This window comes from Onychostoma macrolepis, chromosome 09 (genome assembly GCF_012432095.1).
Source record: "Onychostoma macrolepis isolate SWU-2019 chromosome 09, ASM1243209v1, whole genome shotgun sequence".
Classification (NCBI taxonomy): Eukaryota; Metazoa; Chordata; class Actinopteri; order Cypriniformes; family Cyprinidae; genus Onychostoma; species Onychostoma macrolepis.
This window is the reverse complement of record NC_081163.1, coordinates 29,255,680-29,281,942: the sequence shown is the minus strand read 5'-3', so window position 1 is coordinate 29,281,942 and position 26,263 is coordinate 29,255,680. Positions and strand designations below refer to the sequence as shown.

Below are 26,263 nucleotides of genomic sequence, written 5' to 3'. Positions count from 1 at the left end.
TTTAGATTTTCAAAAAACTTAATTCTGTGTGATTTATTAGCTTGTTTGCCCATGGGGACCTCAGTTTAAGTCCCCATGAGTCTGTGTGTATTCAGGTTTAAGTCCCCACCTGAATAGAAAAACAAGTACACACTTGTACACACACACACCCCCCTATTAACTGGTGTGCATGTAACACAGCAGCTATGTAAAATAAAATCAATAATTCAACTACAATGCAGTAAAAAAGTGGACAGCAAGGAATGGGTTATACTCTAAAACATTAAGAGTGTAAAACAGATACATACACAATTATACACACTCAAATGAATTGGTATGGCTATAACCATATAGCCAAAATGAGTTAGAAGACTGAAATAAGAGGTTGAAGTCAGATCAGACCCAGAAGGATTAGGCTCTGATAAAGCATTCCTGTTCATTTTTGTTACATTTTTGTATGTTTTTTTTGTGATCAACTTTTTATCTTATTTTTTTTTTTTAAATAACAGGGAGGGGGGAACCAACAGACACACCATCAACAGATTCAATTTCAATATGTAGTAAAATATCATTTAAGTCACCGCATGTGTTTCTTCCCAATGTAGACCAAGAGAGCTGGACAAATGACCCATTTCAACATAAAAAAATTAAAGTTGTGCCATAAGGGTGTGTTGTTACAAAATTTGAAAGGTCCTCCCATCAGACATTCCACCCTTTTTAGAAAAAAAAGTGAAGTCTTTAGATGTAGTATTCTGGATTATCCATTAGAGGATGGGTTGACTGTAGTATCAGGGTGATGTATTTTACAGCGTATAAAAAAATATCTATCTTCATCATCATTCCCATTCATTTTCAATAGTTAAATGTAACTTCCTATCTACTAAGATAAGCACCCCCTTAGTTTTATTACGGGCACAAGAGAAGGCTGCCAGTTTGTAATACTTGTTTTGAAAACGTGCCACATCGCATTGTTTTAAATGAGACTCTTGTATCATGGCACAGGAAATCGATTTCCGGTGCAAATATTGTAATATCCGGGTATGCTTAATAGGAGATTTTAAGACTTTTTTCACATTCAGTGATAAGATATTCAAAACATGCATTGTGTGCTCGCAATGCCAAGATTCTGTCTAAATGAAGAGAAACAAAAGCAATGCCATACTGCCAGTGACATGTAAACATTAGTGTGTATCCTAGATACCAATCCACCTAGATGTATAGTTCTTTTAAAAGAAAAGCAGAATAAATAAAAGTATTGGTGTCTGTTGAATGGTATAAAAAAAAGCAAAAACAAGGAACGACAAGTATATATAAACCAACGCAGACCGCACATTACTGAGAGTGTAGGTCTGCAGAAACAACAGAAACAAATGTTGATGCGTGACTAGTCCACTTCAACGCAAGACATGTCCCCAAAAGGCCCACTGAGCCAAAAGCGTAGTAATTGAACCTGCTCTCCATCAGCCCGAAGAAGAAGAATAATAAAAATAAAGAAAATAAATCATTATTTACCAATCAGCGGTTGAACGTACAGGGCAGGGGCAAGATTCCAAAAAGAAATTAACAAGTGTCCATGGCCACCTTGTTATTGTCCTCTTCAGGGCAGTTAGGATCACCACAGACCTCATTGTTAATTTTCCCTCGTTGAGCTGAGAGGATGGAGACAGTAGGCGACGCCTTCCCGCTGCTCTGTAGCGCTGCAGAATGCGTCCTCAGTGACAGTGAAGTAACAAAATCCTCCGCCTTTTGAGGAGAGTTGAACATCATCTGTTCACCTTTGTGCTGTAGTTTAATCACCGCCAGATAGGTGAGGAAGGGCTGGAGACCAAGTGCTGTCATCTTCTTCAAGACTGGATTAAAGGTCTTTCTCTTGGTAGTCGTGACTGGACTAAAATCGGGAAAAAATAGTAGCGTGACATTGTCCTGTGTATATTTCACCGGATATGCCTGCCGAGCACCTTTCAGTATCGCCGATCTGTCATGCCATTTTAGTACACGGAAGATGAGAGTACGCGGCCGATCTGAGTTTTTCCTTCCGTCATACACACGATGGGCCCGGTCAATCTCGATGTCACAGCCTTTCAGGGAAGGGATCCACTTGGAAAGATTAGCTCTGAGGAAGCCAGCTGTATCGGAGCCTTCCGCCCCCTCCGGCAACCCCACCAGTCACACGTTATTTCTCCTGCTCCTATCTTCAATGTCCGTCATCTTCTCAGCGAGTTGCTCCAGCTGATTTCTTAAGTTTGTGACTGTCCTCCTATCCTCACGTGCAGCTGCGTGAATGGAATCATGTCTGTTTCGCCGCGATGGATAGTTTTTCAACTTCTGCTTTTAGCTATTTTACAGTATCGTTGGTCGTTTGTATATCCAAATGTAGATCACGGAGTCTATCGCTTCTCTTACAGTCGAAGCCACTACCGAATCGAGAGTACTTTGTTGCTCTTTAAGCGCTAGCTTGATACCGTTAGCTATAGCAGCGTCGAGATCCTCTCTGGAGATGGTGGAATCTTTTAATTTTTTTTCTTTATTGGCGATTGTCCACTCTCTCTTTTCCGGCTGTCCTTGACTGCTGGGGCACTCGTAGTGAGCTAGATAAAGAGTGGTTCAAATTTTACTGACAGGATATACAAACCCGATTCCAAAAAAGTTGGGACACTGTACAAATTGTGAATAAAAACAGAATGCAATGATGTGGAAGTTTCAAATTTCAATATTTTATTCAGAATACAACATAGATGACATATCAAATGTTTAAACTGAGAAAATGTATAATTTTAAGGGAAAAAATAAGTTGATTTTAAATTTCATGGCATCAACACATCTCAAAAAAGTTGGGACAAGGCCATGTTTACCACTGTGTGGCATCCCCTCTTCTTTTTATAACAGTCTGCAAACGTCTGGGGACTGAGGAGACAAGTTGCTCAAGTTTAGGAATAGGAATGTTGTCCCATTCTTGTCTAATACAGGCTTCTAGTTGCTCAACTGTCTTAGGTCTTCTTTGTCGCATCTTCCTCTTTATGATGCGCCAAATGTTTTCTATGGATGAAAGATCTGGACTGCAGGCTGGCCATTTCAGAACCCCGATCCTTCTTCTATGCAGCCATGATGTTGTAATTGATGCAGTATGTGGTCTGGCATTGTCATGTTGGAAAATGCAAGGTCTTCCCTGAAAGAGACGACGTCTGGATGGGAGCATATGTTGTTCTAGAACTTGGATATACCTTTCAGCATTGATGGTGCCTTTCCAGATGTGTAAGCTGCCCATGCCACACGCACTCATGCAACCCCATACCATCAGAGATGCAGGCTTCTGAACTGAGCGCTGATAACAACTTGGGTTGTCCTTGTCCTCTTTAGTCCAGATGACATGGCGTCCCAGTTTTCCAAAAAGAACTTCAAATTTTGATTCGTCTGACCACAGAACAGTTTTCCACTTTGCCACAGTCCATTTTAAATGAGCCTTGGCCCAGAGAAAACGCTTGTGCTTCTGGATCATGTTTAGATATGGCTTCTTTTTTGACCTATAGAGTTTTAGCCGGCAACGGCGAATGGCACGGTGGATTGTGTTCACAGACAATGTTTTCTGTGATGCAGTGCCGTCTAGGGGCCCGAAGATCACGGGCATCCAGTATGGTTTTCCGGCCTTGACCCTTACGCACAGAGATTGTTCCAGATTCTCTGAATCTTTGGATGATATTATGCACTGTAGATGATGATAACTTCAAACTCTTTGCAATTTTTCTCTGAGAAACTCCTTTCTGATATTGCTCCACTATTTTTCACCGCAGCATTGGGGGAATTGGTGATCCTCTTCCCATCTTGACTTCTGAGAGACACTGCCACTCTGAGAGGCTCTTTTTATACCCAATCATGTTGCCAATTGACCTAATAAGTTGCAAATTGGTCTTCCAGCTGTTCCTTATATGTACATTTAACTTTTCCGGCCTCTTATTGCTACCTGTCCCAACTTTTTTGGAATGTGTAGCTCTCATGAAATCCAAAATGAGCCAATATTTGGCATGACATTTCAAAATGTCTCACTTTCAACATTTGATAAGTTATCTATATTCTATTGTGAATAAAATATAAGTTTATGAGATTTGTAAATTATTGCATTCCTTTTTTATTCACAATTTGTACAGTGTCCCAACTTTTTTGGAATCGGGTTTGTATACAATTTCTGACAAAGTGAGCAGAGTGAAGGACTATGTGTGCATTGCCGCCAAAGGGTCATCTCCACATTTTTATAGAATCTTAATGTTTTGTGTAACAAAATGCTTTCTGTGTTCATGGTTGACTGTAGTAATAATAATGCAAAAACCTATATAATAATAATGCAAAAAATATATATAAACCTTGACAAAAAGTAGTTTTTGAGAATGCCTGGATATACATTTTAATCCACAACCTAATAAAAGTAATTAATTATGTATAAAAACAACTAGGGGATTCACAAGCCTCTCTACAGAGTCCTATACAGGCAACTAGTGGTTGCACCATGAAATTACATGTTTTTTTCTTTCTTTGCTCTCACCAGGAGGTGCTAATCTATATTCAAAAATTGGATTTTAAAGGCCTAGTGTCTATTTTCATCTGAAATACTGCATAAATTGAAAAATAATTTAAATAAAATTAGAAGTTTTTTTTACTATTTTCAATGGGACAAATTGATCATAATTATTGCATAAATATTAATTAGTACCATAAAATTATCTCAAAATACAAAAGAAAATAGAAAAAACATTATTAAACAAAAATATATTAGATTGATTTAAAAAAAAAAAAAGTTACATTTCAGGTGTCCGATCACTTTTGACCGTGAAGACCATGAGTCAACAGTTGCTGCTTAATGTTTTAAGCATAGTGATATGTATTAAATATATTTTCTGTAAATAAGGTTATGACATCTACATTTTAGAGACCAGCGAAATTTCACAATCCTCAATACCACAGCAGAGTATTAGGGTAACTGATATTAGTAACAAACAAAAAAAGTCCTCAAAATTATTGTCAGTAATACAAATGCAATAGAATAAAAAGATACAAATGAAACAAACTGAGCTTTAAGGTTTTTTTTTATGCAAGTCTCAAATATTCAGTTAACAAATGAATAATCAAATGTAAAAGAAAACAGCATATCTTCACTGTAAGAATTAAACTTTCTTTGTTTCTTATTAAAGCTACAAAAGTCCTTCACTCAAGAGCAGTGCGTGATTTTGAATTTGTCTTTTGTTGTTTGATTAATATTAAGCACAGAGTCGCACCAGGAATATAGCCCACTGTCACTTCAAGAGCCACACGGATCCAATTTATCGTTACACATGTATTTTTATTCTCAACTGTTTGTTAATTTTTTTACATGACCGATGAAGGTTTACGTAGCGCCGCATTTTGACACAATTTTGCTTGAATTTGACCATTTAGGCATGCACCTTGAGCTAAAGTTGACTTTACATGTCTGTGTTGTTTTCAGTCTCTGAGCACATCACAGAAATCCTCCTGAGGAGCAGCGCAAGTCCTCTTTAGCGCTTTTAAAAACATGAATAAATCTAATACACTTCAATAAATCATGCACATCCCATTTTGCAAAAGTCACGTTACATGATTTTACTGATTTGCACGTGAAATTGGGCTTTTATGGAGGAACGAAAGTGCACGACTGGAAAGGGGGCAGGATGGGGTGCAATAGCCTAATCGTTTTATATCGATTATTGTATTTTCATAATCGTTGGAGGCCGAAATCAATTAATTGCACAGCTCTAGCCTGAACATAGAAAATGTTTGTTTTAAAATACTTTACACCTGTTTTTGGTGCAAGAAGCATTGCCTAACATAAGTGAGCTTGATGGAAGAATGAAATAATGGAATAAAAATGTGCTCTCTTCTGTTGTTCTAAAGGTTAAAGCTGTGAAGATGGGACATATCCTGGTAATAGATGAAGCTGATAAAGCTCCCACAAATGTCACCTGTATCCTGAAGACATTGGTGGAGAGTGGAGAGATGATCCTGGCAGATGGAAGAAGAATAGTGTCAGGTGAAATAGACAGAGAAGATTAAACACATTCCATGTCACAAACCCATCACCGACAGTTTTTAAAACAGGAATCGTTCTTTGTTTTCCACAGATCAACTGGAAGCAGCCGGAAGGCCTAATGCCATTCCCATGCATCCAGACTTCCGTATGATTGTTTTAGCAAACCGACCTGGCTTTCCGTTTTTGGGAAATGACTTCTTCGGAGCACTTGGTAAGACTTATATATTATACAATATAGCGTTAAAAATATTTGACCACAGCATGCCGTGATTGACCAGTCAGAGTCAAGGATCTCAGAAAACACTGCAACCCAGTTACAATGATTATGTAATACTGTTTGAAATACTTTTGATGATTTACTCTTCCAGGGGACATATTTAGCTGCCATGCAGTGGACAACCCCAAACCTCAGGCTGAGTTTGCCATGCTGAAGCAATATGGGCCGGACGTTCCTGATGCAATCCTCCAGAAACTGGTGGCTGCATTCGGAGAGCTCCGGGCCATGGCTGACCAGGGAACAATAACCTACCCCTACTCTACACGAGAAGTGGTCAACATCGTAAAACACCTGCAGGTAATCTTTAAAGCTGGTAGTCTTAAAGGGATAGTTCACCCAAAAATGAAAATGTTGTCATTAATTACCCTCATGTCGTTCCAAACCTGTAAGACCTTCGTTCATCTTCGGAACACAAATTAAATCCAAGAGCTTTCTGTCCCTCCATAGACAGAACGCACATCGAAAACTGACCAAAACAGAAGAAATAATTTAATAAAGTCGTTATTTAAAATTTAAAAGAAATTACCATTGAACACATGGACTATTGGAAATTACATGGAAATTACCGTTGTCACATGGACTATTTTAACAATGTCTTTACTACCTTTCTGGGCCTTGAATGTGGTAGTTACAATGCTCTCAGATGTCAGAAAGCTCTCAGATTTCATCAAAAATATCTTAATTTGTGTTCTGAAGATGAACGACGGTCTTATGTATTTGAAACAACAGGAGGGTGAGTAATTAATGACAGAATTTTCATTTTTGGGTGAACTTTAACCTCCCTTTAACCTCAGATGGCACACATATAGTCCATACACAGAATGTCTGATGCATATAGCAGCAAAATGGAGGCAAATAATGGTGAGACTGGCACACTATTATTTGACGTTGCTTTTCCACTCCTTTTTATTATTGTAATATCAGTTACACTACTGTTCAAAAGTTTGGGGTAGGTAAGATTTTTTTATATTTTTAAAAGAGTTTAAAAGAGAAACATTTCTTATTGTTAATGTTGAAAAAAAGCAGAGTATTTTCGTAGAAATCATAATGCAAACATTTTTTTCAGGATTATTTGATGCATAGAAAAATAAAAATAACAGCTTTTTTTTTTTTTAAATACAATGCTTTTATAACATTAAATAGATCAAAAGTGACAGTAAACACATATAATGCACACTTGCTGCTGAATGAATGTATTCATTTTTAAAAAAAGAAGATCTTACTGCCCCCGAAATTCAATGTTAGTTTAATTCAGGTGAACAGCAGTTATAAAAACAAACTGTGAGGGGTCATTTTTCATCATTCAGTCTCTTCCTGTATAAAGGGGCAGACCATGTCCAGAATAAGCTGCAAAGTGGACCAGACTTTATGCCACAAGTCAAAACTCTTTTCAAATCCCCACAATACATTAAACCTCTTGGTTTTAGGATGTTCCCTCTTTTAAGAATTCAGACTTAGTGTCGGTGTTGTTTAATAGATGAGGGTGAGTGACCCTGTGTCTGAAATGAAAGGTGCCGCACGAGAGAGAGAGAGCGAGAGAGTGTGGAGAGGCCCTGTCTCTTCTCTCGGCCCACTCACAGACTGATCTGACACATAGAGGCCACACTGCCATTCTGGGCCACCTGTCTCTGGGCTTTAACTCTTCTCTCACACACACACACACACATACACAGCAGCCTCCTCCTCTCGTCTCAGCTCTCAAGAGCGACAGAGATGCAGATAGATGGATGGAATTCGTCTGTCACATTGGATGAGGAGTCAGTTGTCAGATTAGTCTGCCGCAAGCAGCCATCAGAGGTCTACACTCGCTGTCAAAAGTTTGGACACGCGTGACTGAATTTGTTCCTTGTGATCTTATAAACCTTTTTCTCTAAAGGCCGCTATGCTTGAATTTAATTTAGAAATAGTCTGCTTATGAATATCTAAACTAACATTTTTATTTAAAACCTCAATGTCCAGAGTGAGCAGAACTACAATCAAGATGAAGAAACTAAAATGTAATTGATTTTTTAATAATATGAGGGAAAGTAATGGTGGGTGAATGGTACATGGATTCAAAGCTGCGCCTCCTGCATGAGCACCAACTGCACATCTCTAACAGCCAGTCTATTAACTTTGCTCGTATTTTTTTATGCAGAAACCTGTGATCATTAACAGCAAATGTGGAAAGAGTCATCACTATGGCATTATTGTGAATATTGCAATTTTTTAATAGTTTTTTCAAAATGTGTCATTAGACTGGTTTCACGGTCCTTCTCTGTTTTGTGTCTTTTGAATATATCAGAATTTGAAGCAGTGCTTCTCAATCTTTTTTGCTCAAAGTAAGGGTTTCGTCAACGATAATATCGTAATTATTGTTTTAACAATGTGCAAATCTGCTTTTTGAACAAATCAGTTTAATCAGTGATTCAGTGACCGACTTTGACTCAATGATGAATGACTCAATGACTCAACTCATTAAGACAGTCGCAGTTTCCATACTATATAATATGCAAAAAACAGTATGCGAGAAAAGCATTATGTCCAAATTCATGGTATTCAACAGTAGGCAAAAAGTACCTGGATGAGCTACTACTTTCGCCGAGATTCTGGTTTCAGAAAATATTGAGAGAATCATTTTTTGTCACGAATATTGCATACCCCTAAATTCCCCACATTGTCCTCAATCATATTAAAAGCAACAAGCAACCCCCAGAATCCGTGTATCTTTGTTTTTGATTTAATATTGAAAGTAGAAAAATGAGAAAGGAGAATTGAGCTTAAATTTTCGTTTTTCGTTCAGGGATAGAAAAATTAATAAACAGCTTGAATATTCAATTTCTACATGTGGGTAGGAATTAAACATCCCCTTTCTGCTGATTGGTCAGCTGAAGATCAAACCGTGCCATCATCAGTTCTTCCGCAGTTTTCACGCAGCAGAATAATAGTCCTCCCCTGCTGCAGTTGTAAGGATTCTTAAAGCATTTATTGCAACTACAGACTAATGAATAGCTCAACTCGTACCAGGGCAGAGCATAGACAGGGCTTTCATCTGTGTAGGCTAGATATAAATTATATTCTTTGCATCAGCTGGGCATGGCAAGGTGTGATATGAAAGCTGTCATAGCATACCCTGCTCGCCCAGTAGGTTTGTTTGTTTAATTAAGTAGTTAATTAATTTGTTTCAAAATAAATATTTTAAACACTAAAGCAAAGAATAATAAATTGGCTTGGGTATATATAGGCCTATAACGTTCACAAAAGAACTGTTCAGGGGTGCGTTTCCCAAAAGCATCGTTAGCTACCTATGGTCGTAAGTTTGAACTCTATTGGTAACGACGGAACTTGCGACCATGGTTGCTTTCGGGAAACACACCCCTGACTGACAACCGGAGAACAACAGATATTAAATAGCCTAACCTTAGAGTTTTATAATGTAGTCTTGTGTTTTATTAAAATTGATTATAATTGATATCTCAAAAGGATATATGCTCGCTCACAGGACTGCAATGCAAGATTTTCATAAAATGTAATAACTTGCCATTTCGGTTTGTTTCTCACCACAGCATACCTTCAGAATGCTTGGAATATACGCCACAAGATGCATTTACATTTACATTTACATTTACATTTATGCATTTAGCAGACGCTTTTATCCAAAGCGACTTACATTGCATTCAAGTTACAGTTTTTACATTTTATCAGCTCTTAGAGATGCATATGATTATTTTACGACAGATAAAAAAAATAAATAAATAAAGTCATAATTGTCTGCCATTAAAATGGCGAGTGCCAGCAGGAATTTTTTTTGTGTGTTCTTTAAAAAAAAAAGCCTTTAGAACAACATTAAGGTGAGTAGTTCACACAGTTCCAATAAATTGCGATGGGTTAAATAAACTCAATAAGCAGACAGACACGACTACAGTTAAGTGCAGACCAGTATTGAAGTGCACAGGAAATAAATAGCAGTCATAATTAAAGCAGTTTAAATATGCAGAACTGATTCATGTTCACTTGGATTTTTCCCCATCGAGGGGAAATATCTTAATACTCTGTCATTTATAGTCGTATGGTAAAATATATATTTTTATTTGTGTAGCGTTATGTTCAAAATAACTACAAATGCCTTTGAAAAATAAAGAGAACAACTGAATGCGCTGCTTTAGCACATCTTGGTCTCCTTGAGCATCTTTGTGGCGCATGCCACAAACATGAACCACAGCGATTAGGCCCTACTTGTCTTTTAAAAGGCTTCATTTAGATTATTTGACGTTAAATGCATCATATAAGTCACTTTGGAATAAATCACAGCATATGTATCATGATAAAAAAAGCGCCTTCAGCAGTCTGTAAAATACGGTATAGCAAATTATTTTGCGGACCCCTATCACTTTAAGAACCGCTGCTCTACACAGAAGAAAGCCCTGTCTAGACTCTGCCTCGGTAGCAAAGTGATGAAAAAGAAAAATGCAATAAATCTTTTGTCCTTTATAGAAGAAAATGATTTACAGGAAAAACCATAGCCCCCTTTTACGTTTACCTTTTTTTTTCAATTTTTATTTTATTTTTATATAAATATATATGTATATATATTTTTTATTTCTTCATGCACCTGTTCTGTATATTCTAATGTAAAAATGTACTGATATTGCCACGTTGTTTGTACATGGCTAACTGTTTAATAAAAACATTTTTAAAAAGTGTCAAGCTATTCATTTGATGAAATGTAGTTGCAATAAATGCGTTAAAAATCCTTACAACTGCAGCAGCGGAGGACTATTATTCTGCTGCATGAAAACTGCGGAAGAACTGATTACGGCACAGTTTGATCTTCAGCTGACCAATCAGCAGAAAGGGGCATTTAATTCCCGCACACATGTAGAAATCGAATATTCAAGCTGGTTATTCACTTTTCTATCTCTGAACGAAAAATTTAAGCTGAATGCTCCTTTTTCGTTTTTTGTAAAAACGGATTCCCCAGTTTTTAGTTGTTTTGGGGTTTTTTGGGGGTTTTTGTTTTTTGTGTTTTGTTTTGTGGTTTTTGTTTTTTGTTTTGTTTTGTTTTGTTTTTTGTTGATTTACTGGATAAGGATTTTAGAAGAAAAAATTACTCACACTTACATTTTATTCTTCCCAATGCATATTTTAGATCTTGGCATAACTAGAAAATGCATTTTCATTATAAGAATGCCTGTGACATTTAAGATTATATTTTTTACATTAATTTCTAGGTATGGAAATCACACTTTTAAAATCAACCATGGGAACCCTGGTTGAAAGCCACTGGTTTAAGCAGAGATGCATTTTAATTAACACATGTAACTGCCCCTCGCTCACTGGAGATCACAGTCAGTGAGCTGCATTGCACAGGTCAGCCTGGGGATAATGAAACCCTATGGATTTTCTGCTCACAGGTGGCTGCACGGTCACTTTTTGTTGAAGATGTTCTTGAGTCAGTAGCAGCCTGTTTAATCTGAGCTGATTGAATGCGATTTCGACTAGTCTTTCAGGAAAGCTGCCTGTTTCACAACTAGCTTGTATTACCACCTATTAAACATGTTTTTGGTTTAATGATGAGTATTTCTGGAAGGTTTGTTTTCTTTGTTGAAGCTTCTTTTTGTGGGTAGGAGGTTTTATGTGATCTGCAGTTTTGTAAGACTTAAAAACCAATAATGTTGACACTGATATAATGTCCAACCATAGGCAGATTGTGTGCCGTTCTAAATTCAATTAAAACTGTTTTAAAAATCCCAATTCAAAAGTGAGGCTGCAAAAAAAAAAATCGTTTTGTTGATTATTGCAGTAAAGTATATTTTATTGGCTCTGTAAATTTTGACCAGAAATGTTTGAATTATTAGCCAAAAAATCATGTTCTTTTTTTTTCTTTTTCTTTTTGCTAAACTTAATTAATTCAGTTTAAATTCACACTTCTCAAATGAAATGGAAACAATTCGTACATATTTTATCTATTTTTATTTTATGACGTTTTAATGGTAGTGATTGATGGCAAGATCAGAGTCCTCTTAATATTGTATCATTACGAATAAACGCTTTTGTCTTATGACTTACCTTTATCCTTTTTTTCCAGAAATTTCCAGACGAGGGCCTGGCCAACGTGGTGAGGAATGTGTTTGACTTTGACTCCTATAACAAGGACATGCATGAGGTGCTGATCACAGCACTGCACAAGCACGGCATTCCCATCGGAGCCAAACCCACCAGCGTGCAACTGGCCAAGGAGTAAGAATACTGTCCATGAATGCAGTATCATGATGAACAAATATCATGCAAGTTCTCTAATAGACACACTGTCCTGGACTAATATAACTAGCTGTAGAAGGGATCTGCTCTGCATGGTCCTCAAACCGTACACTTGAACTAATGTGTTTGTTTAAAGGTGAAGTGTGCAATTTTTGACACTGAAATGAATTGCAAAAATAATGACAGGTAGTCCTGCTCCAAACTCACACCATTGGTTGAGCCAGTGCTGTTATGTTTGGCCCAGTCAGACTTCTCAGATGAACAGCAGTTTGGTTTCTAGTATCACATAAATTACAAACTTCACCTTTAACAGATGCTTTTATCTCATAAGCTCAGTTCACTGAAGGTGCAATAGACAAAACCCTAAACATGCTTGAATAAACAGCAACACTTACTTGGCCTCTTATTGGAATAACTTAAACTGAAAACTTGATTGCCAATGTCTGGTTTATGCATTTAAACGATATGAAAGATTTCGGGCAAATTCCAATCGTGAAGTGAGCATCTCTGTACCCTGTTCATTCATAAAGAGCAGAGCTCTTGAGGGGATAAATCTGGAGACAGCAGGACAACTGTGTGGTTGTTTGTAACAGACATGGTGAAGGGAGCAGTTAGAAACAGCACCATTTCCTCTGGAACAGCCCTTTGTGTGGCGTCCATGTCCCATCTGTCCACATGACCTTCCACTGTTTGGAATGTGCGCTTTATCTGATTATCAAGAGTTAGTCATCTGCATTATATAACATCAAATATATTTCTCATTCAGTAACGCTCATTTCATTTGCTCAGTGTTGTATATTATACACTTTCAATAAAGGAAATTATTTGTTTCTTCCGTCTCATTTTTGTCTTATTTGACCTACTTTTTAGTGTTTTGCCATCTGGTATACACAATTTGTTATATTTTATAAAAAATACTGGAAAATTTTAAAAAGTGAAGAAACAAATATTTCCTTTTGAATAATGTTTCTATATATAATCACCTTAATATTTGAAAGTTTAAATGTTTGTTTACCAAGGCTGCAATTGTTCGATTAAAAATGCAGTAAAAACAGTAATATTAAGAAATATTTTTACGTTAAACAACTGTTTTCTATTTTAATATATTTCAATGTACAATATATTCTTGTTATGCAAAGCTGAATTTTCAGCATCATTACTCCAGTCTTCAGTGTCACATCAGCCTTCAGAAATCATTATATTATGCTGATTTCCTGCTCAAGAAACATTATTATTAATACAATATTATTATCAATGTTGAAACAGTTGTGCTGTTTAATATTTTTGTGGAATCTATGATACATTTTGACTTTTGACCCCGAAGTTTTCATTGATACGTTACATTAAAAGTGTTTTAATGCTGTATTGCATTAATATTTTATCTTGAGGGGAATGATATGTCATCCCATCTGCTTCAGTTGCAGAGTAGTGTGGTAATGCTTTCTCTGGGAATAGTAACTGAGCAATAACCAGATGTGAAGCTACAACCTTCCTGAAAAATCAATGAACTCCAGCCCCACTACAGAGACAGCAGAATGAAGCAGTGACCACCATTTACATGCACATCATTTTCCAATTTAAGTCCAAGTTTTCATGAAGGTGGTGTGCATGTAAAGAGATTTTGAAATATCAAAAGCCGGTCAACTTTTTGCCTAACCCAATAAAACAACACAGTTTAAGGTGTTTTCATGATCAACATGTTGTCATAGTCGTTGTAATATTTAAATGTCATGTCTTAAAAGTCAATCACCAGGTTTCCTTTTTCCTAGGTTACCATTGCCAGACTGTAAGATGGCGGGTTACTGGACCATCAGTCAGGGTGGAAGTACACGACGAAAGCTGCTGTGTCCAACAGAGTCCCATCGGATAGATATCAAGGTATCATAACCCATTCTATTTCCAATATTTCAAAATTGTTATTAGCATATTACACTAATTTGATGTCTGTGGTTCTCCTCAGGGCCCTGTGTTTCTGCGGGTTCAGAGTTATCCTTCTGAGAGGCACGAGTCCAGATCTATGAGCTTCACCGAGGAACAGGCTCACTGGCAAATCCCCATGAATGAGGTCAACATCGTCTGCGACGTCACCACTGCTAATGGTATCTGCTATCACAGTCTCATGTAGCCAGATCTAAGATCTAATGAATGTGGGATTATAAAGTCTTGTGGTTTTTATTTTGAAAATGAGTCATTGTTTTCCTTCATAGATTCCATTTATGTGGCCACATGTAACCCTGTATCGCTGTATGCTATGAAGGAGAGAGGAGACTCCGTCCAGTGCATTGAGCTCTATGACATCTTCCCCCGGACCACCAGTGGAGTCTGGCAGCCTTTTGTCTCTGTGGCGGCACTGGGTAACCCGCTGCAAGACCAGGTGGTGCTCCATGAAGAACAGGTGTGTGTGTGTGTGTGTGTGTGTGAACCCACTCTTCTACACGGGCACTTCACATGAAAGCCTTGCTGTCCACTTGCTGCCATTACGATCCATTTACAGGTGTCATTCCTGCCCTGAGGTTCATCTGAGACATGCTGTTATTATCTGAGCATGGAAACAGATCATCATCAATAGATGCATCTTTTCCACCAAACCCGTACGGGGAAAACAATATCTAATAATAGCGGATGGAAATAGTAAATGGTCACAGATCAAAACAAGTTTGAGCTAATAGATTCACCATAGTAGATGAGATGTGATGTTTGTGCAATAATACCATTTGGTGGTTCTTGTTTTTTTAATAACATGTTATACAACTTCTTGTGGTATACTGGAGCCTACACGTTATCCACTATACTTTACTGGATGTTACTGTCATTATGTGTATGTACTCTAAAAATGCTGGGTTAAAAACAACCCAACTTGAGTTATTTGGCAACCCAAAATAACTCAAATATGATAAACGGAAGCTCAGATGTTCTTGCTTGATGTGCGAGAACCAGTGAGGTTTGTTCTCATGTCACACAAGCATATTTGAGCTTCTGTTTATTATATCTGATGTGCTCTATGTATGCATGTTGATCAGTATTTATATGTAAATAAAAGACTAAATTTAATCTGTCATATAAAGTGATTGTGTCTCTTAAAGAAGACCTGGTTCAAATCGCTCTATCCATATTGATTACTTTTACAATGTCTTTGTGTAGTGTCGAAGTTAGAGTTGCACAGACTTTCAATGGAGGGACTGAAATCACTCAAGTTTCATTAAAATATTTTTGGGGGAACTGTCCCTTAAATTTAGTTTTACACAACCATTTTTTGTCTCTGAGCATCAGAATTAGAAAAGCTGTTTTTGATACTGTATCTTTAAAGGGATAATTCCTCCAAAAATTAAAATTCCTTTATCATTTACTCACCCCAAGGTTGTTCCAAATCTGTGTGAATTTCTTTCTTCTGCTGAATGCAGAAAAAAAATATATCAACCCAAACAGTTGACGGTAGCCATAGTAAGAAAAACCAGAAAGAAATCTAATAGGAATTTACATTCATACAATGCAACTGGTGTATATTTAGAGTCGAGTCTGGAAGAAACCTTAAAACACCTGTTCGCAGTGGAAAAAGGGGTGTGGAGAACATGATTACTTCTAAAAAAAAATCTAAAAATACAGATGTCCAGACATCACAGGGGGCCATCCAGGGGTCATTGCTCTCCCAGTGGAGAAAAAACAAAGGCTGAATGGAACAGTGCGGCCCGTGACCATAACGGCCCGTCTCAGCCAAACCCACCATCTGTCCAAAAGTGATGCAAGGCTTCTATTAATAACACAGACAGTATGCGGTATGTGCAAGTCAGGGTATAAGGAAGGCATTATCCTGAAGATTTAATGGTGAGGGGGAATTTAAGACCTGCACCTCTTCACCAACCTTTCCTGTGAAGGGTAACGGGAGGCTGGCATAATACTTCCATAAAGTATTCATATGATATGTGAAAAGAACATCTAGATATCTTAAAGGCACAGCTGTAAAAAAATGCCAGGGTCAGTTAGAGGCTGGAAAATGGTTGTGTAAAACTAAATTATGACTGTTCTTGGCACCTAAAACCTAGACATTAACCTAACATTAAAGGTGTACCTCAGGGAATTGAATGAAATGATATGACCTTTTTTTTCAGAACTGAACAGCATGAACATTCCTGTCTCGTTTTTGTAGGGCAACACAGTGCTGCATCTGGACCTGGTGACCGGTGCTGTGAGGAGACTGGTCCTGTCTCAGGACAAACAGGAGGAACCGCCACGCAAGACCTCAAACTGGTGGAGCAACAAAGAGAGTCAGGTGGAAATCTACATCTAGATCCGTCGTTACTTAAATACTTAAATAATTTAACAACACATTCACGGTTCTCTGATGTCGGTTAATGGTCACATGATAGTAAACAAAATAATCTTTTTGAGTAAGGATTTATTTTCAAGTTGTAGTTATTTTGCATTTAGTTTGCATTATTATAATTTAATGAATTATTAGATTTTCATCAACTCACTCATGAACCCTGAGGTTTTCACAACCCTAGTTTGGGAAACCCCGCATTATGGGTTACTATTAAAATCACACAGAATGATATTCAAACTCAAATTAAACACTTTTAAGATTATACAAAGCATATAATTAGTTCTTAGATTATTAGTGTCACTGGACAGTTTTTGTTCCCAGCTGCGATGTTGCAGGAATAGAAACCATTCCAAAACTAGAATGTAGCCCTGTAGCTCGTCGTGGTGTCACTATTATGGCTGGTTAGGACAAAAACTCTGACTAACATGGAAATTATACCATTTATTGTGTCTTTTGCGTCTGGTTAGGACACCGTGTAAAATTGTACAATCACACCTAATCATCTTCAACTTAATATTTTTGTTGTCATTAGCCAGCATACAAAATGTGCAAGGAGTTTGCCCACAAAAACTGGCTTCTCTTCTACAAAGAAAACGGGTAGGTTACTCTCCCTCAGTTTTATGCGTGATATGCCACTCTTACACACTGTTCTGAAACCTAGTGAGCTGCCTATATTGGTAGCATTTTTCATTTTCAAAGCATCTCTTGTCCAAATTGTAAGACAACATGCATATTTCTCATCAATTCCAGAATGCACTTCAACAAAAAAAACCTGCATAAGATGTCTGACAAAGTGTAAAAATAAAAAGCACTGAGAAAAATTCAAGATCGTTGTTTAATCTAATTAATAATACACAATTTTGCCCAATATCTGTATGCTATGAATGTCGAGGCCTTAGAAACATGCTAACAAGTCCACCATATGCTCTATCCTTGTAATAAGTGCCAATTGCATGAGTTGGATCTTGTGTTTCACAGACATACTTTGCAATTTTAAGAAAAAAATTCCAGAGCAAACTGCCTTCTAGAAATCTCATGATGTCCGAATGCAAAAGTCTGCGATTTCACTATTCTCAAAATCAAACGATGATTAAAACTTTTAAGTTATTGTTACAGTTATTATCCTTGGTGTGAACAGGCCTTTAGTCCCATCTGAATTGTTACGTAAAATCATTTCAGACATATCGCTGTAGCTCAAACATCATTTAGAGAACTAGTCCCATCCGAATAGATCTCGTTCAATTACAAGGGTTAGTCACAAAAATGAAAATTCTGTCATTATTACCAGTGTGAATTACTTTTACAATGTCTTTATGTACTTTTTGAAGCTTGAAAATTTTGGTTGTGTGGATGATCAATGGATGGACAAAATGATAAAAGAATATTAAAAATACATTCATTTGTTCTCAAAAATGAAAGTCTTATGATTTCAGAACAACAAGAAGTTAAGTAAATAATGCCAGAATTTTCATTTTTGGATGAGCTATTCCTTTAAGTTAGGATGTTGTCTTAGAAAGCAGATGTCTTTGTAGGCTGTAGAGTGCCAACAGCTCATTAGGTTTCGGATCAGAGCTCTGGTGTCCTGTTCAGGCATAGCCTACTGATTTGTACTCTGCTCTACTTGGACAGGAGTCAGCTGGATGTCGTTGATGTGCTAGAAGGTCAGGTTCACACCATCTCCCTCCCCATCAATCTCAAAGCTGTGTTCCTGGTGGCTGAAGACCGTTGGCTTCTTGTTGAAAGCAAGACTGACAGGTGCCAATGAAATCAGAAGAATCCCTTCATGTTTTAGTTGATTGCACACATTGCTCAGACTTGGAAAAGGGTGTTTTCCTTTTTAGAGGTTATATAAGCGTATTTGCTTCAACCGATGGTACGTCTTTAACAAAATGTGCTACCATCATGTGCAGGAAGTTCCTGTTGACAAAGCCCATGCACATGGGCGCAGAGGACACGGGAGTGTGCCAGCTGCACGCGATCAGTGAAGACGCTGTTAACACTGGCTTTGGCACCAGCTCAGGTGAGCAACTCTTATCACTTATTGGCCAGAACAACCAATCAGAAGTGACTCTGCAATGTTGCCGTCCAATCAGGGCCACTGAGAACCCTTCACACTTGTCAGTCACCATCTGTCTTGCTTTGGCAAATGTGTCTGTTTCACATCTGCTTTGACTGACATGAAGCCTGGGGGATTTTTAAATCCGACTTTTGGATTTTGTGAGTGAACCTGGTATCATCTTTGATGGCTTTCATCGTAAATATGGTCTCAGATGCTGCCTGGTGTTCAAAAATGTCTTGTGCTTGCAAAATTAATCTGTTCGCTCATATTTTCAATCATTCTCACTCCTAGTGGGTATGTATGTTTTCACTTATAATTTAGTCAAATCAAGTCATATTTATTTATGCATCTCTTTATACAATAGAGATTGTTTCAAAGCAGTGCCACAGTAATAAACGGGAAAATAACTTCTTCAAATATGAGACAAATTCAAATTCTGCATAGCAGGCTCTAAAAGACAATAGTGTCTTTATTCACCTCAAGTCAGTTTAATGTTGATTCAGTTTACTTCAATCCATTATGAAACCATTCACAGAATGCATTTTATTCTTTGCAGTGGAATGGAAAAAAATGCTAGGTCTCTATACGCTTTTTTAAAAGTTGAACTTATTTTAACTTGAACACCATGTGTTTAGAACGCAATGGTTAAACATGTCCATCTAGTGTGAAAAGTAGTGGTATGGAAAAACGCTTTCCTTGTGAATGGCCCTTGGATATAAAATTCAGTTTACATATTTTTTTGTTCTTATCCGATACGGTCAGTGCAGTCAAATCAACAATATGGAATATTAAGTGTCTTTTAAACCTCCGTCCCCAACTAAGCAAGCCAGTGGTGACACAAGCAAGAAACCCAAACTCTATCAGGTGGCAGAAATGGAGAAAAAATCTTTGAAATAATCAGTCGAGAGGCCAGTTCTCCTCTGGGCTAAATGAACAAATGATGTTTGTTATTGCTCATAGTTAGGCTGAGGATTTTCTCCAAACGTTATTTAGGATACGCCAGAGTGAAGTACCTCTGCCTCAGAGTGTGACTGTTCACGGAAGTAGCAATTACACTACGTCTGTCGGCTGACAGACAGGTCACGGTTATAAGCCGCTGCCGCCTGTCGTCGTGTCATTCTCAGCATGTCTCTCGTCTCTTCTGCCTGCTGCTGCCAGGAGGATAGTGTGGTGAGATTCCTCACTCTGGTGCTATCACAGAACCAGGGTTACATAACCGTAGCTTCCTCTCTCTTACTACTACACCGAAGCATCGACCGCAGGCCTCTGACAGGTTGACAGTACTTAACAAAGACAGGAACCGCTGGGATGAGAGGAAGATGCGTTGACAGTCTCCATTATGGCAGCCCAACTATGGGGCTCCTGGGCTTCTTTTCAGGCTGTGAGAAAACCAAAGATGATTCATTACATTACCGTTCAAATGGTTAGGGTCAATATGTTTTTTCAAGTATATATTAAATTTATCAAAATTGACAGTAAAGACATTTATAATACTAAAGATTATTTTTACTTTCTATTTATAAAAAAAACCTGAAAAAAAAAAAAAAACGGTTTCCACAAAAATGTTAATCAGCACAACTTTTTTCAATATTGATAATAATAATCATGTTTCTTGAACAGCAAATCAGCATATTAGAATAATTTCTGAAGGATCATGTGATACTGAAGACGGTAATAAATTGAATGTTAAAATATATTCAAATAGAAAATAGTCCTTTTAAATTGTAATATTTCACAATATTTCTTTTTTTTTTTACTGTATTTTTGCTCAAATAAATGCAGCCTTGGTGAGCATAAGAGATGAGGAGATGTCTTTCAAACACAGTGTTGGGAAAAGTTACTTTTAAAAGTAACACATTACAATATTGTGTTACGCCCTAAAAAAGTAATGATGTGTAGTAAAATGTAGTAAAAAAGTAACTAATTATGTTACTTAGTTACTTTTTATGGAAAGTAATGCATTGTGCTACTTTTGCGTTACTTTTTAAATCTGGGCAGGGCTTGCTTGTTTGTTTTTAATATAAAAAGTTATATTTTTGGCAAAGGTAAAAGCCCTTTCACACCAAAAGCCTCAGGCTGAAGGAAAAGTAAATTCACGTCTGTACAGTACAACGCAGAAGAAAAAAGTTCAACATTCTTCAGCAATAAAAACAAATTAAGCACAAATGGTAGTTTATCTAAAGTAATTTTTGCTTATTAGTATGATTGAATTTGATAATCGAAGCTCAGCAGCAAAGACATTGGTTAATAAAATGGGATTAAATACATAAAGGATATTTTTTATATTTACCATTGCATGTTTGTCACATTCTGAGTTGCATTTCACAGTTTTATTTATTTTGAGGAATACTGAATCTGTTTTTTTGTGAGTGAGATGAATTAATGCATGTTCACATTTATTCTAGAACTAAAGTAACATCTCGCTCCAGATTTCTCTCAACATGGGGACAGGAGAGCTTTCAATCAATAAATGGGAAAACAAATTAACTGGCGTTAATGAAAAAGTAACTGAGATATTTTCTTGTAAATCGAAAAGTAGAGCATTACTTTACTAGTTACTTGAAAAAAAGTAATCTGATTACGTAACTTGCATTACTTGTAATGCGTTACCTCCAACACTGGTTATATATATGGTTTCACTTTATTTTAATGGTCCCTTTAACACATTCTGTTGACTATAATTAACATTGCCCCTACATTCCTACTGACTCTCATTAGAGTGTTAGTAGTGTATTAGTAGACTGGTAGGGTTAGGGTTAGAATAAGTTGACGTACTTGCACAGTTACTTACAGTCAATAGAGTGTCTGTTGGGAGACCATCACAATAAAGAGTTGGCAGATATGAAGCAGACAGTCTACTAATATTCTAATGAGAGTTAGTTGATATGTAGTTGCAGCATTACTTAGTGTTAACAGAATGTTCGAAAGGGACCATCAAAATAAAGTGTTACCCTATATATATATATATATATATATATCTCAAAGCTTATACATGACATACTTAAACATGAATATGTGTGTTCTTATTTGTTTTGTTTTTTGTATGATGTGAGCTAGAAGCACTTTTTTTTTTATCTAAAAAGATTAAAAATCTAGTTAATCATTATTAGTGTTTCTTAGCTAATATGAAAACAGAGTTAATACCTCATTTAGAGGAGAGCTCAAGCTCTCAGGGCCTGATGGATGATGCCAGTGAGTCTTGCACGCCTCATTTGATAGAAAGTAATGCCAGTTTGTTTTTGAAGTCCTAAAATAGCAGGTGAAATTAATTGCTGCCTCTTTGTTTATAAAGCCCATGAAATGCTGTTTATGGAAGATAAACATCTTCACAGCTCTATCTTCTGATGAAGTGCCCCTTGTCATTTCTCCTTCAGCACTTGTTCCTGGAGCATGAAGAGCAGAAAGACGCTTAATAACTCATAGTATCAGTTATTGAGATGAATGTCACTGTCATAAAGATAGACTAATGCCTGTACTTAGTGGGCATCGTATATCTAAAGTGTCAGACACGCTTCAGCGTTTGCTCTGAAAAATGAGCATGTTTTTGATGACATCAAAAGTTCCCATCAGCAGGATTGGGGTCTTTATCAAACCGAGTGTGACAGAATGTCACCAGAAGGTCTGAATAATGACCAATTAAACTGGGGTATAAAGATGTCACAGATGTAGAGTCATGGCAGAAATGTTCTGAAACACTTTTATGGCTTTAGTCGTGAGGGACACATTATCATCTCTACAGGGGGTCATTTGAGAGTGAAGTGATGGTCTGACTGTCTTTGTTCTTCAGGGATGGAAGCCACAGCTCCTCAGGAGGTATCGAATGAGCAGCTGCCAAATGAGAACCTCAGCACTGCCCTGGGCCAGAAGATCGTCTCTCCCAACCGCATCCTCTGTGACACTAACACCTATGCTAATGTTATCGTGGGCTTCCCAGATCTCATGGTGGGTATGACATACACTGTGGTAAAATACAGTTTAATTCTATAGGTCAGTGATATGATGCTATTTATTTTTGAAGTGTATATTCACTTTGAAATTTTGATTTTGAATTCCTAACTTTGAATTGTTTGAAGTGCATATTCATTTTGAAATATTAATTTAGATTTTCTTTAAATCAAGGCCTTAAAATGTCTTAAGGTCGTAAATGTTTTATATGATTATTTAAATGATGTAATAGTATTAACAATTTACATTATTATATTGTAGGTAGCCTAATGTGATTAATATTGTTGCATAAATTTCATAGAATATTAATAAGTCTCTTTTAATAATTTAAAAGGAAACCTTACTAAGGTTGGTTTAAGTTGTAAAATTAATACACACACACACACACACACACACACGTATTCATAATGTAAGGAAAATATTTTAATATTTTTTTTTTTTATTGGTGGTAACACCAAATGACATTTTTAGTCATTATAATAAAACTTTTCTTAAAAATGTTAAAATTATTATTTGAAATAATTTTAAAACCGTAAGAATCCAACACAAAGAGTACATTTTTTTTCTAAAAAATATGACACGTGTTTTAAAATGTGGATTTTTTTGTATTGTATTTCCACAGTCCCCTAACGAAGTGTACAGCTTTACAAGATCTTCGCCCATAACAGAGGGTCGGGGACCTGATATGTTTTTTGGGTCAAGTAAGCGAACCGGGCCAGCAAAGAGGGTCAACTGTGTCTGCCTGTTAAGTGCTAATCAAGTGGTCCGAGCTCTGCCCCCTTCACAAGTCCCACTGACTGAGATCTACCCCAAAGGTAAAACACTGACACATTCATATGTACACATATACAAATGTATTAGCAAATATAATGGTGCTTTACTTATGATGATGGTATTGATTTACCAACAGATGTCACACCTCCCATGACTGCTGCTTACTTGGAAGTGACAGACCTGAACTCTAAAAAGCTCAAATACATTCCAGTGCCGAGGTACAGAGTCAGACTGTTTCATTAAACTATAGCTCCCTCTTCTGTTCAGCTCAATGTCAGTCAAAGCCTTTTGCTAGATATCTTAAATGTAAATGTAAAACGATTTAATGATATTAATATAATTAGCATTATTATATTATGTTGTAAGTAGCCTAATGTGATGAATATTTTTGCATAAATTATATTGTGACAGTTATGTTTATAGAATACTCAGGATCAGGAATATTCTTTTCATATAATAGAAGGTGTTCTTTTACCAGTAAATAAACAAAAATGAGTCAGAACTAGTTTGCAAGATGGGGAATTGTGTAATGCAAATTACATTCTGTTTAAAGTAATAGTTCACCCAAAAATGAAAATCTGCTAAAATGTACTCGCCATCAGGCCATCCAAGATATAGATGAGTTTGTTTTTTCATCAGAACAGATTTGAAGAAATTAGGCATTACTTGCTCACCAGTGGATACTCTGCAGTGAATGGGTGCCGTCAGAATGAGAGCCCAAACAGCTGATAAAAACATCACAATAATCCACAAGTAATCCACACCACTCCAGTCCATCAATTAACAGCAACAAAATAGTCCTCTACCCATAATATTGCTTTCTCAAGTGAAAAGTAATCTCGTCTGAATCAGGAGAGAAATATGCACAGATCAAGCATACATGTGAAAACAGTCCAAAACAGTTTTTAATATGAGAGGACAACAGGAGATATGGAAGAAGCATTTATATGGATTATGGACTCATATTTTGTTTAAATCTTTTAATGATGGATTTGGTTCTTACATACATGCAGCTTTTTGCTTCAGAAGATATTAATTGATGTTCTGGAGTGGTGTGGAGTACTTGTAGATTATTGTGATGTTTTTATCAGCTGTTTGGACTCTCATTCTGACGGCACCCATTCACTGCAGAGGATCCATTGGTGAGCAAGTGATGTAATGCTAAACTTCTCCCATTTTTTTCTGATAAAAAAAACATACTCATCTACATCTTAGATGGCTTGATGGAGAGTGCATTTTCAAAAAATGTCATATTTGGTTGAACTATTCCTTTACATTTTTACCTGATTAAACTTTGTGCTCTGACTTCTGACACTTCTGTATTTTTGTACTTTGGCTTCTGACACTTTAACACCTTCAAGCCCTAATATGTTAATCTGACCCTGATGATTTTTTATTTTATTTTTGTTGTTTTAAAAATGTCTTTAAAAGGTCTTACATTTAGCTTAATGTAAGGCAGCTGAATGTCTTCCAGTGGTTCTGATCAGTGTCTGTCATGCTGATGTGTTCAGGAGCAGCTCAATGTCTCCATACACCGTGTGGATCTCAAAGGTCTCAGACGCAGATGTAGTGATGGCTCCTCTGGGCTCTGGTGGAGTGGTGACTGTGGACATGGGAGGCTACGTCAGATTATGGGAAACGGGCCTTGACAACCTGCAGCGGTCTCTGCTGGAGTGGAGGAACATGATCGGAGCAGAGGATGGCAGGCCAATCCAGGTAGGACTTTTCTAGGGGTTTCTATGTTTTTTGTTTAGTTTTATCTTTTTGTGCTGTGGTTTGTTTTGCTGATTTTTTTATCTTTTTTAATTTTTTTTTTTTTTTGCTGTAGGGTTTTTTTTTTTCTTTGTTTACAAATTCCTTTTAGTGCCTTTGCTGCAGGAATTACGCATTTTTGGTCCTGAAATATACCTCTCATAGGCAGTTCAAAACCTACAGTTCCATTTCTTACCACATGGTGGTAGACTTATATAACAGATGTCTTATTATATTACTTATTCATATTGGTAAGGTTGTAAAATCGCTAAATAAGAAAGTTTATAGTGTAGTGAAATAATATTAAAAACATATTTGTTTTGTATCCAAAAAGTATCCATTTTATGTTTTTTTCATGTGACTACATCTTTGTGCACTCAGCGTTTTTGTTTGGTGAGATATTTCTTGGCAGGTTCTGCTTCCCTATTGAGTATTGTAAGACTTTAGGATCAATTGTCTGCAGTATTACTGATATTGATCATACACACACTTGAGATAAAAATGCATAAGACGAAGATTTCTGTTTGATTTATACTGCAGTCCGTTTTCTCCACGCCTGTTGTTAGGTTATTTTGCCATTCAGAAGCTTGTTTGGACATACATGCTGCTAATACTGAGTATTGTACTGTGTGAATCACAGATAATCTTTATAGTGGAGTTAATACACCAAACATCCAGTCAGAGGATATAATGGAGAGAACTGACATAATGTATAGTGGATTTCAATGGGTGGACAAATCATGTATATGAGGCAAAATATGTTAATATTATGAATGAATGAAACATAAGTATTGGTTTGAGACTTGCTGTTTATTAGTTGCTCTACATGACACATCTGTGGACTGAGGGTTGCTAAAAATTACCAGACATTAATACATTTGT

General features: G+C 36.8%; 1 protein-coding gene across 6 annotated transcripts in view; it reads left to right on the top strand.

Moving 5' to 3' along the window:
• vwa8 (von Willebrand factor A domain containing 8) overlaps positions 1-26,263 on the top strand; it is a 126,786-nt gene that overhangs the window by 58,139 nt on the left and 42,384 nt on the right. For all 6 annotated transcript variants that reach the window (XR_009272791.1, XR_009272792.1, XR_009272790.1 and 3 more), the window contains 15 exons: positions 5,878-6,013; positions 6,105-6,224; positions 6,382-6,587; positions 12,358-12,509; positions 14,300-14,408; positions 14,491-14,629; positions 14,738-14,925; positions 16,675-16,797; positions 17,384-17,448; positions 18,481-18,606; positions 18,762-18,871; positions 22,698-22,852; positions 23,478-23,670; positions 23,766-23,847; positions 25,141-25,345. Coding sequence is in view for 3 of the 6 variants with exons in the window: in XM_058786843.1 (XP_058642826.1) it covers positions 5,878-6,013; positions 6,105-6,224; positions 6,382-6,587; positions 12,358-12,509; positions 14,300-14,408; positions 14,491-14,629; positions 14,738-14,925; positions 16,675-16,797; positions 17,384-17,448; positions 18,481-18,606; positions 18,762-18,871; positions 22,698-22,852; positions 23,478-23,670; positions 23,766-23,847; positions 25,141-25,345 (2,109 nt within the window). In the remaining 3 variants the exon portion in view is untranslated. The remainder of the gene's footprint in view (positions 1-5,877; positions 6,014-6,104; positions 6,225-6,381; positions 6,588-12,357; positions 12,510-14,299; positions 14,409-14,490; positions 14,630-14,737; positions 14,926-16,674; positions 16,798-17,383; positions 17,449-18,480; positions 18,607-18,761; positions 18,872-22,697; positions 22,853-23,477; positions 23,671-23,765; positions 23,848-25,140; positions 25,346-26,263) is intronic.